This window comes from Dysidea avara, chromosome 2 (assembly GCF_963678975.1).
Source record: "Dysidea avara chromosome 2, odDysAvar1.4, whole genome shotgun sequence".
In the NCBI taxonomy this organism is placed as follows: Eukaryota; Metazoa; Porifera; class Demospongiae; order Dictyoceratida; family Dysideidae; genus Dysidea; species Dysidea avara.
The window spans coordinates 14,731,545-14,752,171 of NC_089273.1; the positions used below are offsets into that span (position 1 = coordinate 14,731,545).

Below are 20,627 nucleotides of genomic sequence, written 5' to 3' on the forward strand. Positions count from 1 at the left end.
AGATTTAGAATGGTTCTACTAAAGGAAATACAGTTAATTTTGTACAGAATTGCTGCCATGAACTTTCCTTGGTAGCACTGAAATTCCTAAAAGTGTGTTTAAAATCATTTGCGTGGCAGCCATTTTGTAAATTGTTGCTATAACTACCATGAGTACAATTGTGAGTGCCTCCATATCCAAACATGATTGTTAGGTAATAATCTACATGTGTACCAATTTTGGTGCTTTTATCAAAAAGTGCACAATAGTTTTGGTATGCCGCTGCATTATAGCTATAAACATTTACGTTACACATTTTCCACTGTATAAATTGCACTTGGTATCATGCACAATTCCAGGGGGTTTTACCAGTTTCCTAAAACCAGTAAGCTCTTTTATTTAATACACTCTAATAGAACAGTCAAGGAATCAGAAGCCAAAATTCTTGGCATGGGCTAAGGAAATGACTAAACAGAATACTTATGTAAATTAGTAGTACCTCATAATAATATATAGCTTTGTTTCGCCATGAAATCACTCAAAATAGCTTCTCTAGCACTTTAAGGTGAATAATTGTCTCTAAAATAACTATATACATGTTAGTAATTTTGAAATCTTACAACCACAGAGAGTGTATTATTCAGCTTTCTTGTGCTGCAACTGCTCTTATAAGTGGAAATTGAGCAGATTTTCTAGAACCACCCCTTAGTATGCAGTATGTATACTGTTAAATACGCAATTATACTAGTTATGCTTATGTATACTACATGCAATACACAGTCTGTAGAATCGGTTATTCTATTCTTGTTATGGTTGCCTTAGTGAATAATTATTTGCATGTATTATATTTATTTTTTGTTAGGTGCTTGCAAGTGCCCCAATAGTGTTGAATCATCAACTATCAGATTCAGTGTTAACAACACAGAAGGACTAACAATCTTTTCAGTGTGTAATGGAAAATCATGTCAGTGCAGCACTAGCACAACTTGTCAGGTACTGTTGCTATGCATGTTACTTACATAAAAAATTTAATGTACATGTTTGTGAATAGTATAAAAATGATTAAGCAAGTGCCTATGATGGATACGCTTGGGTAATCATTTTGTTAGTTTCTATTACTGTACATGTATGTATATGACAGGAACATAAAGTCTCTTTGCTTTTTTAAAGACATATACAATAAGTTGTTACACCTCTGAAAACATATTTCATGACTATATTGTGTGCTGTACAGAATAAAACGGCCTAATGTATTTCGCGGACTGGACTCTCAGACTGGACTCATGCACTGCACTCACACACTGAGCTGGAAGCAGCTTTTAAACAATGATCTAGCATTATCCATCTCTTGCAACACTGGAGACACCATTATCGAGCTACAACTGCCGATATTACTCTTCCTTACAAGTAAACAAACTAGTGCACGCACTAATTAATTAGAATACACTTACGATACATGAGTACTAGCAGTGATAAAGGTGACCGAATCTGCGAAAACAGGACATAATCACATTTATTCCAAATTCATGTTTATTAAATATTAATCTATGTAACCAAGTGTACCCACTGGAAACATTTCAGCTTGATATTCCAATAACTCTGGGAGTTACAGCCATACAAAGTAGCAACAATAGAAAAATTGATTTGTACAGCAAGTATAGGGAGAATAAATTACAGGCGCTTACAAAAATGGTTGTAAATTACCAATGAATTGAGGTACAGAGCTAAACGTTTCACCATTGTGTTCGCCATGAATAGGGGAATGAATTACTGGGTAAATGTTTCCTTTACTCGTGCTTCTTCACTGAATACAAATGCAAAATTCTTGAAGAAAAATCAATCGCATACAACGCTTTGTCATAATGTAAACAAACACTCATAACTTACGTGTCCTTGAATTTACTGCAACCAAACAAAGATTTTCCAACTCCTCTTGAGCAGGCGAATAAGATGATATCCAGGGTTTTTATTGTGAGTCCCTTTCTTCACTAAAACAAGAGAGGTTTAAAAAATTTACAGAAATTTTCAATAATACACAAGTATTTCACCCAATGTATTCAATACTTTATACTGTAAATTTAGGCCTGTGCAATTATGTCCCTTTTCGTTGTAACGCAGATGTTTTCCTTTATTGCTTTAGCACTAGTGCTAGGGTTGTAGAGATGAGTCAGTAATAATTCCTAGCAGGGTAGCTATAGGTGGCACCGCCCAGCGAGGTGATGAGGCTATGTAAATAAACTGGCTCATTCTACAGCCCTAACACTAGTGCTAAGTACTGGAACAACAAAGGAAAAGCATCTAAACTACAACAATAGCCTTTATCACGTTTATCACTGCTAGTAGTCGTGTATCATATGTGTATTCTAATTAATTAGTGCACTCACTAGTTTGTTGACTTGTAAGGAAGAGCAGTATCAGCAATTTTAGCTCAATAGTGGTGTCTCCAGTGTTGTAAGAGATGGATAATGTCTGGACTATTGTTTAAAAGCTGTTCCCAGCTCATTGAGTGAGTCCAGTCCGATAATCCAGTCAGTGAGTCCAGTCCGCAAAATATATTAGACCAAATAAAACTATCATTATTATCCTCAAGTGCAGCTTTATTAGTACTTTGACATGAAAAGCAGAAAAGACATAAAAACTCTCCTGAGTTCTGGCTATATAATTATCTAATCCAAAACAGCCAAGCTGTAAAAAAAGTGTGCAGGCCTCAAAAAGGCTATGGTGAAAAAAGATGTGAAATCCAAGGTGGCAGCCAAAAAATGGCTGTGATGGTAGGTTAATGGTAAAAATTTTAATAACAACAATTCAGGTGAATTTTGGTGCCGCTTGGTCAATTGGCACAAAATTCACCTGAATTGTCGTTATTAAAATTTTTACCATTAACCTACCATCACAGCCATTTTTTGCCCGCCACCTTGGATTTCACATCTTTTTTCACCATAGCCTTTTTGAGGGCCGCACACTTTTTTACAGCTTGGCTGTTTTGGACTAGATTTCACTTCTTTTTGTATTTGTATACCCCAAAGCTGGCCTATGGCCTGCTTTGGGACTTTTTAAACCTATCTTTTTTTCTTTACCACAGGAAGAAGAAAAGATGAAGCAGATGTACCTTAAATATTTCTGATTTTATCAGTAAATGTACAAATTATATATATTATACATATATTTATTACAGAACTGTCCATGGTGGTTTCTTTGTAACTGAACACTCTTCAAGGTAACGTCTTCTAGCTGTTCTCTCTACAGGGTGATTTATTTGTAGCTGGATTCTGTACAGGTGATTTTTTTGCTGCTGAGCTCTTTACAGAATAGTTTCTTTGTAGCTGAACTCTCTACAAGGTAACTTCTTCTAACTGATCTCTCTACAGGGAGATTTGTTTGTAGCTGAACTCTCTATAGGTGATTTGTTTGCAGCTGAGCTCTTTACAGAATGGTTTCTTTGTAGCTGAACTCTCTACAAGGTAACTTCTTCTGACTGAACTCTCTACAGGGAGATTTGTTTGCAGCTGAACTCTCTTCATGATGGTTTCTTTGTAGCTGAACTCTCTACAAGGTAACTTCTTCTAGCTGAACTCCCTATTTGGTGGTTTCTTTGTAGCTGAACTCTCTACAAGGTAACTTCTTCTAGCTGAACTCCCTATTTGGTGGTTTCTTTGTAGCTGAACTCTACAAGGTGACTTCTTCTAACTGATCTTTCTACAGGGGATTTGTTTGTAGCTGATTTTTCTACAGGGTGATTTGTTTGCAGTTGAACTCTCTATATGGTGGTTTCTTTGTAACAGAACTCTCTACAAGGTGACTTCTTCTAGCTGATCTCTCTACAGGGTGATATGTTTGTAGCTGAACTATCTACAAGATAATTGTTTTAGCTGATCTCTCTACAGGGTGATTTGTTTGTAGCTGAATTCTGTACAAGTGATTTGTTTGCAGCTGAGCTCTTACAGAATGCTTTCTTTGTAGCTGAACTCTCTACAAGGTAACTTCTTCTAACTAAACTCTCTACAGGTAGATCTGTTTGCAGCTGAACTCTCTTCATGATGGTTTCTTTGTAGCTGAACTCTCTACAAGGTAACTTCTTCTAGCTGAACCCCCTACATGGTGGTTTCTTTGTAGCTGAAGGTGACTTCTTCTAGCTGATCATTCTACAGGGTGATTTGTTTGTAGCTGAATTCTGTACAGGTGATTTGTTTGCTGCTGATCTCTTTACAGAATGGTTTCTTTGTAGCTGAGCTCTCTACAAAGTAGTTTCTTCTAGCTGATCTTTCTACAGGATGATTTGTTTGTGGCTGAACACTCTACAAGGAAACTTCTTCTAGCTGATCTCTCTACAGGGAGATTGGTTTGTAGCTGAACTCTGTACAGGTGATTTGTTTGCAGCTGAACTCTCTACATGATGGTTTCTTTGTAGCTGAACTCTCTACAAGTTAACTTCTTCTAGCTGATCTCTCTACAGGGTGATTTGTTTGTAGCTGAACTATCTACAAGGAAACTTCTTCTAGCTGATCTCTCTACAGGGAGATTGGTTTGTAGCTGAACTCTGTACAGGTGATTTGTTTGCAGCTGAACTCTCTACATGATGGTTTCTTTGTAGCTGAACTCTCTACAAGTTAACTTCTTTTAGCTGATCTCTCTACAGGGTGATTTGTTTGTAGCTGAACTATCTACAAGGAAACTTCTTCTAGCTGATCTCTCTACAGGGAGATTGGTTTGTAGCTGAACTCTGTACAGGTGATTTGTTTGCAGCTGAACTCTCTACATGATGGTTTCTTTGTAGCTGAACTCTCTACAAGTTAACTTCTTCTAGCTGATCTCTCTACAGGGTGATTTGTTTGTAGCTGAACTATCTACAAGGAAACTTCTTCTAGCTGATCTCTCTACAGGGAGATTGGTTTGTAGCTGAACTCTCTACAGGTGATTTGTTTGTAGCTGAACTCTCCACATGATGGTTTCTTTGTAGCTGAACTCTCTACAAGGTAACTTCTTCTAGCTGATCTCTCTACAGGGTGATTTGTTTGTAGCTGAATTCTGTACAGGTGATTTGTTTGCAGCTGAGCTCTTTACAGAATGGTTTCTATGTAGCTGAACTCTCTACAAGGTAGCTTCTTCTAGCTGATGTCTCTACAAGGTCACTAGTTTGTAGCTGAACTTTCTACATGGTGGTTTCTTTGTAACTGAACTCTCTACAAGGTAACTTCTTCTAGCTGATCTTTCTACAGGGTGATTTATTTGTGGCTGAACTCTCTACAAGGAAACTTCTTCTAGCTGATCTCTCTACAGGGAGATTGGTTTGTAGCTGAACTCTGTACAGGTGATTTGTTTGCAGCTGAACTCTCCACATGTTGGTTTCTTTGTAGTTGAACTCTCTACAAGGTAACTTCTTCTAGCTGATCTCTCTACAGGGTGATTTGTTTGTAGCTGAATTCTGTATAGGTGATTTGTTTGCAGCTGAGCTCTTTACAGAATGGCTTCTATGTAGCTGAACTCTTTACAAGGTAACTTCTTCTAGCTGATGTCTCTACAGGGTCACTAGTTTGTAAACGAATTCTCTACATGGTGGTTTCTTTGTAACTGAATTCTCTACAAGGAAACTTCTCCTAGCTGATCTCTCTACAGGAAGATTTCTTTGTAGCTGAACTCTCTACAGGATGATTTGTTTGCAGCTGAACTCTCTACATGATGGTTTCTTTGTAGCTGAACTCTCTACAAGTTAACTTCTTCTAGCTGATCTCTCTACAGGGTGATTTCTTTGTTGCTGAACTATCTACAAGGAAACTTCTTCTAGCTGATCTCTCTACAGGGAGATTGGTTTGTAGCTGAACTCTCTACAGGTGATTTGTTTGTAGCTGAACTCTCCAAATGATAGTTTTTTTGTAGCTGAACTCTTTACAAGGTAACTTCTTCTAGCTGATCTCTCTACAGGGTGATTTGTTTGTAGCTGAATTCTGTACAGGTGATTTGTTTGCAGCTGAGCTCTTTACAGAATGGTTTCTATGTAGCTGAACTCTCTACAAGGTAGCTTCTTCTAGCTGATGTCTCCACAAGGTCACTAGTTTGTAGCTGAACTTTCTACATGTTGGTTTCTTTGTAACTGAACTCTCTACAAGGTAACTTCTTCTAGCTGATCTTTCTACAGGGTGATTTGTTTGTGGCTGAACTCTCTACAAGGAAACTTCTTCTAGCGGATCTCTCTACAGGGAGATTGGTTTGTAGCTGAACTCTCTACAGGTGATTTGTTTGCAGCTGAACTCTCCACATGTTGGTTTCTTTGTAGTTGAACTCTCTGCAAGGTAACTTCTTCTAGCTGATCTCTCTACAGGGTGATTTGTTTGTAGCTGAATTCTGTACAGGTGATTTGTTTGCAGCTGAGCTCTTTACAGAATGGTTTCTATGTAGCTGAACTCTTTACAAGGTAACTTCTTCTAGCTGATGACTCTACAGGGTCACTAGTTTGTAAACGAATTCTCTACATGGTGGTTTCTTTGTAACTGAACACTCTACAAGGAAACTTCTCCTAGCTGATCTCTCTACAGGGAGATTTCTTTGTAGCTGAACTCTCTACAGGTGATTTGTTTGCAGCTGAACTCTCTACATGATGGTTTCTTTGTAGCTGAACTCTCTACAAGTTAACTTCTTCTATAGCTGATCTCTCTACAGGGTGATTTGTTTGTAGCTGAACTCTCTACATTGTGGCTTCTTTGTAGCTGAACTCTACAAGGTGATTTCTTCTAGCTGAATTATCTCTTTCTATAGTTGCATGAATTCCCTACAAGGTAACTTCTTCTAGCTGATTTCTCTACAGGGTGAATTGTTTGTGGCTGATCTCTCTACAGGGTGACTTGTTTGTAGCTGATCTCTATACAGGTTACTTGTTTCTAGCTGATCTCTTGAATTCTCTTCGGGTGACTGCTCTATTGGGATGACTGCTCTATTAGGATGACTGCTCTATTAGAGTATCTCGATCTCGCACTTGCTACACCAAGTTGGATTTCGTGTTATAACTCCGTGGCTTTAAGTCTGATTCTTCTACACCATTGAAGAGCCTTTCTAAGATGATAACTCCATCTGTACAGCGATTTTCAAAGCATTACCCCAAGTGGTTTATCTGGTAGGCGTGGCAAGCAGTTGTTTTTTATTAGCTAATCTCGATTGCGTAATTGTTACATACTGTTGGTTTTTTCGTTGTACCTTCCTGGTTTTTAGCTCGATTTCTTTCAAACCACAAAAAAATAACCTATTCACCCACCGATTTTCAACTTCTTCCCATACGCGGTTTACCCTGTAGGCGTGACAACATATTGGTATTATTTTTCGTGAATAATCGCTCATAACTCTTTGCCTGTTTATCGTATTCCAGCCAAAGTTGGTACAGAGATGCGCCTTTATACCCCCCTTCTGTGTGCCAAGTTGCAAGGCGATCAGATATGGCATTCGCGTTTTATAGCAGTTTTTTTAAGTGTGCGAAAAGAGGAAGAAAAATAAGAAGAAAAAAAAAACGAAGAAACTAAGCCAATTTTTGAAGTCGCATATCTAGGGAACGCTTGAAGCGATTTCGCTCAAATTTGGAGTGTTGAGCGCTGAAGGTGGAGGGAGTGTCCACAGCAAAATCGTCTTGTTTCGTCAAGGCAGCACAGCTACGGAGGTGCGAAAATTGCATTTTCTTTCTTCCTGTCAATATACTTACGGGTGTTACGCGCCGGCTTCTTGGGCCGCACGACACACTACCGTGTGTCTTGATGTACAAACATGAAAACACATATGAAAACCAAGAAGACACATAACTACTTTTCTATTAATATGTATACATATATACATATAATATTTACATATACAGTTTATTTTACACATATGTAAAATATATACATTGTGCTGATAACTTAAGGAAAGTTCATAATTACAATAGTCAGCTTCTGATTGTTTGTAAGTTAGTAATTACTACAGTCTTTACTTAGTTGGTGCAATATATGGGTGCCTGGCGTTTATTATTATTATTATTATGTACAAACCTCAAACACCAGTATAATTTGCATGATTAGTTAACAAACTAAACATTAATAAACTTAATAAATTACATGCAAGTAACTGTAATAGTAAAGATTTGAAAGTATCAACATGATCAGTTCCACAAGGTGATCAGGTAGCAGGGGCAGATCCAGGGGGGGGGGGGGGGGCTTTGGGGGCTGAAGCCCCCCCCCCCCTCCCCCCTACCTTCATATTTAGGCTTTACCTGATCAATATGCTGAGTATTATAATGAAATTTTGTCTTAGCATAATTATATGATCCCTAATAATACAAATACTCATAAAACCACCTTATAAACATCTTTCCAAGGTATTATCAGTGGATTTATGCTAAAGTTTATGCAACAAGGACCCAGATCAACATTGGAGGTGTACAAGATCGAGATACTCTAATAGAGCAGTCAGTTAACTACTCTAATAGAACATTCACTGGAAACATGTAGTTGGTTCTGTTATGGAATTTTTCCAAATTTACCTACACTTATACATACAATGAAGTGCATTGGTCTGTTTAAAGGGCTTCATTCATGCATCTATACTTGTTTAGTTAATATGTATGGCAATACTTAATTCAGGTACACAATTTCCATAGAAAATGCTCTCAGATTCAATCTTGTATTGTTCAAATTTCAAAATTTTCCACTTTCAACATTCTTATTCTAACTTGCACTTATTCAGTGTTGTGCAATTGTGCATCATGTACTTGGTTGTCTGTACCTACCCAAACTTTTCCATTAGCAAAATGCTTCAGAGAGCCATACCTATAATCTAAAGGCAGTATATAAAATATCTACAGGTATGAATTTTATGTGGAAATGTCTCTAAATTGCAGTATTTTAGCATCTATTTTTCAAAATTTTCCTGGGGGGGGGGGGGGGGGGGGGGGGGGCATGCCCCCAGACCCCTCTAGTTCCAGCATGCAAAGCATACTGGGAAGTGTGCTTTGCACACCTCTACCCAAGAGATTAGTACCTTGAGTTAGCCCCCCCCCCCTTTTATAAATCCTAGATCCGCCCCTGGGTAGGTGATTCCATAGTCTACATGCAACCTATAATTTATCCTATTTGTTGGAAAGTTAAATATAATCTCAGTATCCTTAACGTAGTCAGCGTACAGTATCCTTATTGTATAAAATGCAATGTAAATACAAGCAAGATTTTGTTAAGACTGTTTGTAGTTAATCTGTTATCATAATTATGAGGAATTGGCAATTATTACTGGTTTTGCCATTGAAAATTCATCATCTTTTCAACTGACTTTGTTCTGTTTGCAAAAGAATTGTTTTGTAGTAGAATTTGTTGCTTTTGCAATAAGATTCATTGGCAATCGAATTTGGCATGCTTCAACTTGAAATAAATTAAGCATTATTACATTAGAATTTGTCATGAATGATTGTTTGTTCTACAAGCCAAGACAGAAGTCAGTAAGTTATATAGGTATATATCCATCTCTGTGTGAAGTTGGAATTACCAGATCTTTAGTGGTTACAGTGATGTAAATTCAGGTGCACACCTGATGGCATAATGTCCATTAATAATGAAACAGTACCTAATTATTTACCAAGGTAACAACATTTATTGCAAAAGTACAGTAACAAATTCTATTGCAAAAGAGACAAAATCAGTTGCAAAGGTGATGAATTCAATATCAAAATCTGTTTATGTACTTACTCTAGGTAAGTATATTATTACTTTACAACAACAATATTTACTACGATATAATAAGAGTGTAACATATAGAATGAACCCCTTCATAGTGATGTTAGCATAGCATGAGTATAACTATAATGAACTTCTGTAAAGATTTTCACAGTTAAATTAAGGAATTTTGTATGAAAACACAGTGGTTTGTTTTCAACACTTTTAAAAATCACATTACAGTGTAAACCTCCGTTTGTTGGTAATGGTGTGGTGTGTGGTAGAGACAGTGATGGTGATGGATATGCTGACATGAAGTTGAACTGTGATGATCCAGAATGTGCACAGGTTAGCAAAGTACTTATTTATTTTCCACAAACAGCTTTCATTGTAACCAAAGTTAGCTTTATATTAAATTAATTGATATTAAGAACATTATAATCCATTATAATACCACCCTATACCACAATCCACCAGTATTTACAGTGTAATTACATTGTGTATCATTCATTTTGTATTTAAGATGTATAAGCTCAAGAGATTTCTGCAGTCAATGTTCAGCCTGTCTTTTGTTTCATGGGTCACTTTTTCATACAGTTGTAGAGATCTCCCTGATGCATGCCTCTCAAAATAACACCATAAAAGCTATCATAGAAATATCTTACCATACACAGTGTGATAATACTGAGATAGTACTGTATCATATATTGTACAATAGTACTGTTAGAGATCATAAAGGTTTGGGCTTTTTTGGCCAAAAATATCAACCAAAAACCAGCCTCACAATACCTTCACGGCACCTTGGCAGTATTGGTTACTAAGGTATAACCAAACTGAAAAATGCCTTCAGTACAACTTCCAAAAACTTACTATTAAATTAGAAAAAAAAAATTCTGACTGACCTTCAGACAAGCACAGCTCAATAATGGCTAAGGCTACATACATATAGGCTTAATTTTTCACTGTTTGAGGTTACTTCCACCCAACAGGTGCTTTTGGCATACTGCCATACATACAATGCATGCTTCAGAGACTTACTTGTGTCCTCCTGTGTTCTTTGCTGATCGTGCAAGGTGTCGATTTGTGGTAGCACCACATGATGGCTATTGTATATTGTACAGTATCATGCCTCTTACTGGTACCAAATTGAAAATTGAGTATGGAAAGATCACATCACTTATCTTACAGTATAACAGTAACTGTATAGTAGGGACCACAAAGGGATAGGCATGGCTCACAGAAAAATATCACCCAAAAACAGCTTCAAATTTCCCTGACGTTGATGAGGCAGTATTATTTGGGTAAAATTAAACCCAAAACAGCTTTCAGATCAACCCGAAATGCTTTCAACAAGTTGCTACGGAATTTTAAAAATAATTTATTTAACGGAATTTTTTACTGACTGACTGACTGTCTGATCCCTTCAGACAAGCGTAACTCGATATGGCTAAGGCTAAGAATGCTTGATTTTTTCACTGTTCGACATCGCTTCGGCCCGACTGGTGCTTTCTGGCATACTGCAGTATGTACAATGCATTCTTCATGGACTTACCAGTGTCCTCCTTTGTGTCCCATTCATCTTTGCTAACAGCGAAAAGTGTTGATTTGGTGGTAGCACGTGATGGCTTCCCTTCGTAACGGAATCATCCATATTTTTTGTAGTGGCTATTTTGATTGCAGAGGTGCTTTTCGAACAGTTCTTGATTCATACTGCTGTGTAATGGGTTGAACATAGCAAACAACGAAGCGTTATGGATGCTTCACCTTTTAGATGATAATTGATATTGCTGGGGCACGTGACTCCATTTCAGATGTGGTATGCGTGGGTTCACCAATCATAATGATCATTTACAAAAAGTTAACAAACAAGTACACAGAAAAATTTGGAATCTTCAGCTAGAGTTGGGACCATAGCACATTGATAAAAAGTACTGAAACAAGTTGGAGTAGTGCACGATATTAAATCACAGTAAACAATAAGAAGTGTTATATCTAATCCAAAAACAGCCAAGCTGTAAAAAAGACTGCGGCCCCCAGAAAGGCTATGGTTAAAAAAGATGTGAAATCCAAGGTGGGGGCCAAGAAATGGCTGTGATGGTAGGTTTATGGTAAAAATTTTAATAATGACAATTCAGGTGAATTTTTTGCCAAGACCAAGCGGCACAAAAATTCACCTGAATTGTCGTTATTAAAATTTTTACCATTAACCTATCATCACAGCCATTTCTTGGCCACCACCTTGGATTTCACATCTTTTTTCACCATAGCCTTTCTGAAGGCCACACTCTTTTTTTACAGCTTGGCTGTTTTTTGGATTAGATTTCACTTCTTTATGTATTTGTATACCCCAAAGCCGGCCTATGGCCAGCTTTGGTGCTTTTTAACCTGTATAGTTTTCTTTACCACAGGAAAAAGAAAAAGATGAAGCAGATTTTATAAATACTTTAACTCATTCTGATTTTATCAGTAAATGTACAAATTATATGTGACCCTATTTTGGAAAACCATACATCTAGGCACATGCAAAATTTGTGGGAATTCTCAATTGAAAATTTCAGTGATTTTTTTAAAATTAATTTTTTTACATATTCTGATAAAACAATATCAAGCCTTCTTGCTGTGAAATTTCACACCCATAGCTTCTTTTATCTAGGAGATATACTGAATTATATCGGACCATGTAGTAGTTTCACAATGTGTGGGACAACAATTAACTTATAAATTGGGTTCCCCAAACCAAACATTTTCCTGTCTTTACACAATATTACAAGTGATTTAATTGAGAAAAAGCACAAAGAACACATGATTAAACTCTCAAGAATCTCTTTTCATTAATTTTAGATTGTAAGAATGGTGATCTTTGTCAACAAAGTGATTTGTCATCAATTTGTCACATCTAATCACTATTCAGTTCTATAAACTGATAATGAAAAGTTAGTTTGTAATGTATTAGACAGTAAATTGGCCATATCTTTGGAATGCTTCAACGTATCGTCACAAAATTTTCACACAAGGTAGAAAACCACTCAGTGCTTCATTGTAGCTATAAAAAACAAAATTGGCCAATGTGCCCAGATGTATGGTTTTCCAAAATAGGGTCACATATATATATATAATGCATATATCAAGAGTTCATAATATAAAAAGAGAGCGTATATTTATTACATGTCAATTAATCCCCACAGGATAATTTGCAGCTGATCCCTCTACTGGGTGAATTAAAATGTAGCTGAACTCTCTACAGGGTGATTTGCTTGTACGTAGATGAACTCTTTGCAGGATTCTCTCTACAGGGTAACTTGACTCTAGCTGAACTCTCTGCAGGGTTATCTGTTTGTAGTTGAATTCTCTACAGGGTGATTTGTTTGCAGCTGAACTCTCTACAAGGTAACTTCTTCTAGCTGATCTGTCTACAGGGTGACTTGTTTCTAGCTGGTCTCTCTACAGGACGATTTGTTTGCAGCTGAATTCTCTACAGGGTGATGTGTTTGCAGCTGAACTCTCTACATGGTGGTTGCTTTGTAGCTGAACTCTCTAAAAGGTGACTTCTTCTAGCTTAACTCTCTACAGCGTGATCTTTTCATAGCTGAACTCTCTACAGGATGATTTGTTTGCTGTTGAACTCTCTACATGATGATTTCTTTGTAGCTGAACTCTCTACAGGGTGATTTGTTTGTAGCTGAAATCCCTACAAGGTAACTTCTTCTAGCTGATCTTTCTACAGGGCGATTTGTTTGTAGCTGAGTTCTCTACAGGGTGTTTGTTTGCAGCTGAATTCTCTACATGGTGATTTCTTTTTAGCTGAACTCTCTACAAGGTGACTTCTTCTAGCTGATCTCTCTGCAGGGTGATTTGTTTGTAGCTGAACTCTCTACAGGTGATTTGTTTGTAGCTGAACTCTCTACAAGGTGATACTTCTAGATGATCTCTCTACAGGATGACTTGTTTCTAACTGAACTCTCAACAGGGTGATCTGCTCATAGCTGAACTTTCTACTGGGTGATTTGTTTGCAACTAAATTCACTACATGGTGGTTTCTTTGTAGCTGAACTCTCTACAAGGTAACTTATACTACCTGATTTCTCTACAGGGTAATTTGTTTCCAGCTGATTTGTGATTTGTTTCTAGCTGAACTCTCTACAGCTGATTTGTGTGCAGCTGAACTCTCTACATGGTGGTTTCTTTGTAGCTGAACTCTCTACAAGGTAACTTCTTCTAGCTGATCTTTCTACAGGGTGATTTGTTTGTAGCTGAATTCTCTACAGGGTCATTTATTTGCAGCTGAACTCTCTACATGGTAGTTTCTTTGCAACTGAACTCTATACAGGGTGATTTGTTTGTAGCTGAACTCTCTACAGGGTGATCTGTTCGTAGCTGAACTCCCTACAAGGTAACTTCTTCTAGCTGATCTTTCTACAGGGCGATTTGTTTGTAGCTGAGTTCTCTGCAGGGTGATTTGTTTGGAGCTGAACTCTCTACATGGTAGTTTCTTTGTAGCTGAACTCTGTACAATGTGACTTCTTCTAGCTGAACTCTCTACAGGGTGACTTGTTTCTAACTGATCTCTCTACAGGGTGACTTGTTTCTAGCTGAACTCTCTACAGGGGATTTGTTTGCAGCTGAACTCTCTACATGGTGGTTTCTTTATAGCTGAACTCTCTACAAGGTGACTTCTTCTAGCTGATCTCTCTGCAGGATGATTTGTTTGTAGCTGAACTCTCTACAGGTGATTTGTTTGTAGCTGAACTTTCTACAAGGTGATACTTCTAGCTGATCTCTCTACAGGATGACTTGTTTCTAACTGAACTCTCAACAGGGTGATCTGTTCATAGCTGAACTTTCTACTGGGTGATTTGTTTGCAGCTTAACTCTCTACATGGTGATTTCTTTGTAGCTGAACTCTCTACAAGATAACTTCTTCCAGCTGATCTTTTTACAGGGCATGTTTGTTTGTAGCTGAGTTCTCTACAGGGTGATTTGTTTGCAGCTGAACTCTCTACTTGATGGTTTCTTTGTAGCTGAACTCTCTACAAGGTGACTTCTTCTAGCTGATACAGGGTGACTTGTTTCTAGATGAACTCTCTACAGGGTGACTTGCATGTAGCTGAATTGTCTATCAGATTAACTGTTTGTAGCTGAATTCCGTACAGAATATCCTGCAATGTAATGTAATTCTGTAATGGAGTGAGTTATAAACGTAGCTGAATGCTCTATTAGGGTGATTGTTCTATTAGAGTATCTCGATCTCGCATTTGCTACACGTAGTTGCCTTTCGAATGATAACTCAGTGGTTTGTAATCCTATTCTTCTGTACTACTGCAAGGATATTCTATGATGATTATTACAGCTACACACTGATTTTCAGCTCATTGCTCTAAGCGGTTTGCCTGGTAAATGTGAAAACTAATAGTTTTTATTCATAAAAATCGATCGTGTAATTTTGACACAGGTTGGGTTTTGTGTCATATCTCCATGGTCTTTACCTGAATTCTTTTCAAACCACAAAAAGGCACTCCTATGATGGTTACTCCATCTACATATAAATTTTCAACTGATTCCTCCAAGGGGTTTACCCTGTAGGCGTGACAGACCTTCGACCTTATTTTACGCACATAATCGGTCATAACTCCGTGTATGTTCATCGGATTCCTACCAAGGTTGGTACTGAGATCCGCCTTAATTAGCCCTTCAAGTGTGCCAAATTTCAGCCCTATCCGAGTACGCATTTGTGTTTTATGTAAATATTTTAATAACGACAATTCAGGTGAATTTGGTGCCACTTGGTCTTGGCACAAAATTCACCTGAATTGTCATTATTAAAATTTTTACCATTAACTTACCATCACAGCCATTTTATTGGCCACCACCTTGGATTTCACATCTTTTTTCACCATAGCCTGTCTGAGGGCCGCACCTTTTTTGCAGCTTGGCTGTTTTGGATTAGATTTCACTTCTTTTTGTATTTATGTACCCCAAAGCCGGTCTATGGTCGGCTTTAGGGCTTTTTTTAACCTATCATTTTTTCTTTACCACAGGAAGAAGAAAAGATGAAGCAGGGTGATTTCTTTGTAGCTGACCTCTCTACAAGGTTATCCTTCTAGCTGATCTCTCTACCGGATGATTTGTTTCTAGCTGATCTCTCTACAGGGTGACTTGTTTGTAGCTGAACTCTCTACAGGGTGGTTTGTTTGTAGCTGAATTTTCTACAGGGCGATTTGTTTGCAGCTGAACTCTCTACATGGTAGTTTCTTTGTAGCTGAATTATCTACAATGTAACTTCTTCTAGTTGAACTCTCTACAGGGTGACTTGTTTCTAGCTGATCTCTCTACAGGGTGACTTGTTTCTAGCTGAACTCTCTACAGGGTGATTTGTTTGTAGCTGAACTCTCTACAAGGTAACTTCTTCTAGCTGATCTTTCTACAGGGTGATTTGTTTGTAGCTGAATTCTCTACAGGGTGACTTGTTTCTAGCTGATCTCTGTACAGGGTGACTTGTTCCTAGCTGAACTCTCTACAGGGTATTTGTTTGCAGCTGAGCTCTCTTACATGGTGGTTTCTTTGTAGCTGAACTCTCTACAAGATGACTTCTTCTAGCTGATCTCGCTACAAGATGACTTGTTTCTAACTGAACTCTCTACTGGATGATTTGTTTGTAACTGAACTCTTTGCATGATTGTTTCTTTGTAACTGAACTCTCTACAAGGTAACTTCTTCTAGCTGATCTCTCTCAGGGCAAATTGTTTGAGCTGAACTCTCTACATGATGGTTTCTTTGTAGCTGAACTCTCTATTAGGTACCTTCTTCTGGCTGATCTGACTACAGGGTGACTTGTTTGTAGCTGAATTCCCTACAGAATAACTTGCAATGTAATATAATTGAGTAAATTATAAATGCAGCTGAATGCTTTATTAGGGTGACTGTTCTATTAGAGTATCTCGATCTCGCATCTGCTACACGTAGTTGCCTTTCGAATCATAACTCAGTGGTTTGTAATCCGATTCTTCTGTACTACTGCAAGGACTTTTTCTATGATGATTATTCCAGCTACATACTGATTTTCAGCTCATTGCTCTAAGCGGTTTGCCTGATAGACACGAAAACTAATAGTATTTTTATTCATAAAAATCGATCGCGTAATTTTGACACAGGTCGGGTTTTGTGTAATATCTCCGTGGTCTTTATCCCGATTCCTTTCAAACCACAAAAAGGCACTCCTACGATGGTTGTTCCATCTACATATCAATTTTCAACTGATTCCTCAAAGTAGTTTACCCTGTAGGCGTGACAGACCTTCGACCTTAGTTTACGCAAATAATCGGTCATAACTCCGTGAATGTTCATTGGATTCCTACCAAAGTTGGTACAGAGATCCGCCTAAATGAGCCCTTTAAGTGTGCCAAATTTCAGCCCGATCCGAGTATGCATTCGTGTTTTATGGCGGATTTTGCCAAGTGTGCGAAATGAAGAAGTAGAAGAAGAAAAAAACGAAGAAATTAAAACGAAATGTTGTTCGCTCGTATCTCGGAAATGGCTGTAGCGATTCTCTTCAAATTTGGTGTGTAGACTCCCCGTGCTGGCCGGCACCTCTCTAGCAAATTTGGTTCCAATCGGATAAGGGATCACAGAGCTACATAGGTGTGAAAATTGCGTTTTCTTTCTTCCTGTTAATATACTCACGGGTGGCACGCCGGCTTCTTGGGCCGCACAACACACTACCGTGTGTCTTGATCCCTACTGTGCTCAAGTTACCATAATGGGAATACACAGTAGGGATATAACACTTCTTATTGTTTTACTGTGATTTAATATCGTGCCTACTCCAACTTGTTTCAGCACTTTTTATAGATGTGCTATGGTCCCTACTCTAGTTGAAAATTCCAACTTGTTACATTGTTTAAGCCCATCATCTGAGGCCACCTTGAGACAAACTAACAAAGCAGTACAACAGCCATGTTCAATGTTCCAATAAAACAGTCACACATGTATATTATGCTATCACAAAGCAATGAAACAAACTAGTGTAGTTAAAAATTATTGCTTAAAAATGAAGTAGAGATTCAAGCAATAAAAACTTGTGAACAAGATATAATTATGAATGATGGTTTTTACAACACAGTCCTGTGGGAAATTCACTACTTTAGCATTGAACAAAAAAGTTATTTTTACATGCCATTGTAGGGATTTTGTCACAGGGTTGTGTTGTGATACCATCATTCATATATCTTGTTTTGCATACTTCATTTTTTAATCAACAATTTTAAATTTATCATTTTAAATTGTTGCTATACTCCAGCTTACCTATGTAATTCATTAAATGCTCCATTTGAGTAACTATAAACATTACAAATCTAGTTTTTATATTATTATTGTAGTATCATAGTAATTTAAAATGTAAATTTAAAAATGAAATAGGGATCTACATAGCAATAAAAAGTAGTGAAACAAGAGATGAATGATGGTGTTACGGCATAGCTCAGTGGGAATTCCCTACTTTGGCATTTTGGCATTGAACAAAATAATAATAGCTAATGTGCCAAAGTAGGGACTTTCCCACTTAAACTAGTCTACACAAATAGCCAATATGTAACAAGATTTTTTGTTTCAATAGGACATTTGTTCCAATATTTATAATCCTCAACAAACCAATACATCATGTGGAATTAGTACTGTTGAAAGTGGTAAGAAATGTTCTAATATTGTATGGACTTCTTTGCATTTTGTGTGTGTACCCTACAAAATACACAATATCCATTAAAATGGTGTATGTATGGTTTATTTATTTATTATGAGTTTCTTCTTTCATAATGTACTGACACAAAAATAGAATAATAACTAGTTTCCTCAGAATTCTCTACATTACTAGCCTTAAAACTGGAAGATTGTTCCACAGTTTGATTAGCATGTAAACTTAAACTTGATTGTCTAGTTTAAAAGAGTGTTCAAAGCTACTTGAAAGTTTTACACAACATAAGTAACAGTCTCTCCATTATCCAAATCATTGTCCCCTAAGTGTGTTGGATAATGGTAAAATTTGGATAAACAAAGTTCATACATTTATATCAGTCAAAATGCTCTAACAGAACTCCAGTTCAGTTAACGATAATTGATGGCCAGATAATGGATGAACTATGTACTGTATAGTGCAATATTCACATGGCAAATATTAAAATTTGTTTGGTAAAAGTATGTACAGGTATTGCAGTACATACATACTTCAATCGATGTACATACAGTATGTACTGTAGTCACTTGTAATTACTCCACCCTTCTGCTACCTGGTTTCCTGAAATTCTAAACAAATCTGTGTCTGTTGTGTTTTTGTCTTTCTTGCATGTAAGCAGTGTGAAATTCAGGCTGTACTGTAAATTTTGCTTTAAAGTGAGCTTTGTGGCAGTTTGAAATATGGGTGAAGAGATGTCTTGAAAATGTTCTACAATGGCCTATACCAGTTTAAACAACTGAAAACTCAAAAATTGTAGGACTGTAGGAGCTTTGTAGGCTAACAGAAATAATGAAGTGAAAGTACTCACACAAAACGAAAACAAAGAGCAGCCTCAAAGCTTTCTCTAGTGAATTTCCATACAAATCAAGATATACAGACTATAAAACACTCAGTTAAGAAGCTGCTTCTGTATTTAATTTGTGCTTTAAAGTGGTTGTTTGATTTACATAGCAGTGCATAGTAACATAATTACCAAAGTATCAAATAATTCATGAATTACAAAATAAAATGTATATCAACTAAAATCCTTTTAGATAAATATTTGCATACAGGCAGCATCTGTATAAACTCTCAATGTATAAATATTGATTAATTGCATAGGGATAACTGGAAGGTACTCACTTGGTTTTTATACAGTACATACATAAGTATCGCAGTATGCACAACATCAAGTTAGCTCTTTATTTTTGATCCTACAAATTACAAGCTATATGAACATTTTTAATATGCATACAGTATGAGGTGTCCAAGTTTTGCTTGGTTTATATAGTAACAAAACAACGAGTGTTTACTTACACAATTCCAATAGATCTACCAAATACATAATTTTTTTAATCTCCATTCATTTTATTTCTCACCTATTATTCCTTCCTGGGAGCACAACTTATTAGTGATGCAATACATGGACAGCTCCATTTGTATTTTCAACAGCATACAGAATCAACTACTAATGTATGTATGTAGAATGCTGAAGCACTGTACATGGGAGAATTTCATGATTAAGGCCTACTCACCATAAAACTTTTCCGTTTTTGATATTTAATTTCAAAGACATTATTCTTGTTATTCTTAGCTTTAAAAATTCTAATAGTGATTTCTTAGTTGAAAGTGCATATTTGAGCATACTGAACTGCATCTACTTGTAACCATATACTGTGATGCTTGTTATATTGTATCAAGTTCTTCCTTGCTAACAGTTACATGGCCACCATGTATATTTATGGAAGCCAATATAATAGTAATAAAATGGGGGCTACAATGTGAGATGGAGTTTAAAAACACACAAAAGTGATACTGTATGATGTGAAGCAGAGACAAATTGTTTGTCAACTTCCTTGGACTATATAAAGAGGATGTCATCACAAGTATAGACAATTCAGTTGCAGAAAAATTTGCTCACGTCCTGAAGAACTCCAGCAATGTCATTGTAAATAGCAAAGGATTTTGAATAATATACAGTAGCTATATCAATTTTAGTTTAGTGAAGAACTTTCATGATTTCATAATAACGAGAAATATTTGTCCATTGAACCTTTCCATTTGCAGTTTTAGATAGAGTTACCCAGTCACATAATACTGTACTGTAGGTCATTGTTCTACTAAAGGATTTATGTTGACAATATTCAAGCAATGTTTAAAGTATGCACCGGCTGCTTTTGAACAGTACTCAAAAATCTAACTAATTCAAAATTGTGTTGGCTGGGCTGATTTATTAGAGTATATTAGTCCCAAAGTAAACGACTGCTCTTTAGAGTATTTTGATCTTATTT

The 20,627-nt window shown here is 36.9% G+C and overlaps 1 protein-coding gene across 1 annotated transcript in view; it reads left to right on the plus strand.

Annotated features, from left to right (window-relative positions):
* Positions 1 to 20,627, plus strand: part of LOC136246677 (low-density lipoprotein receptor-related protein 1B-like) — a 169,954-nt gene that overhangs the window by 145,881 nt on the left and 3,446 nt on the right. Inside the window, exons 16-18 of the mRNA XM_066038225.1 lie at positions 842 to 972; positions 9,879 to 9,983; positions 18,244 to 18,313. Of these exons, the coding sequence (XP_065894297.1) occupies positions 842 to 972; positions 9,879 to 9,983; positions 18,244 to 18,313 (306 nt within the window). The remainder of the gene's footprint in view (positions 1 to 841; positions 973 to 9,878; positions 9,984 to 18,243; positions 18,314 to 20,627) is intronic.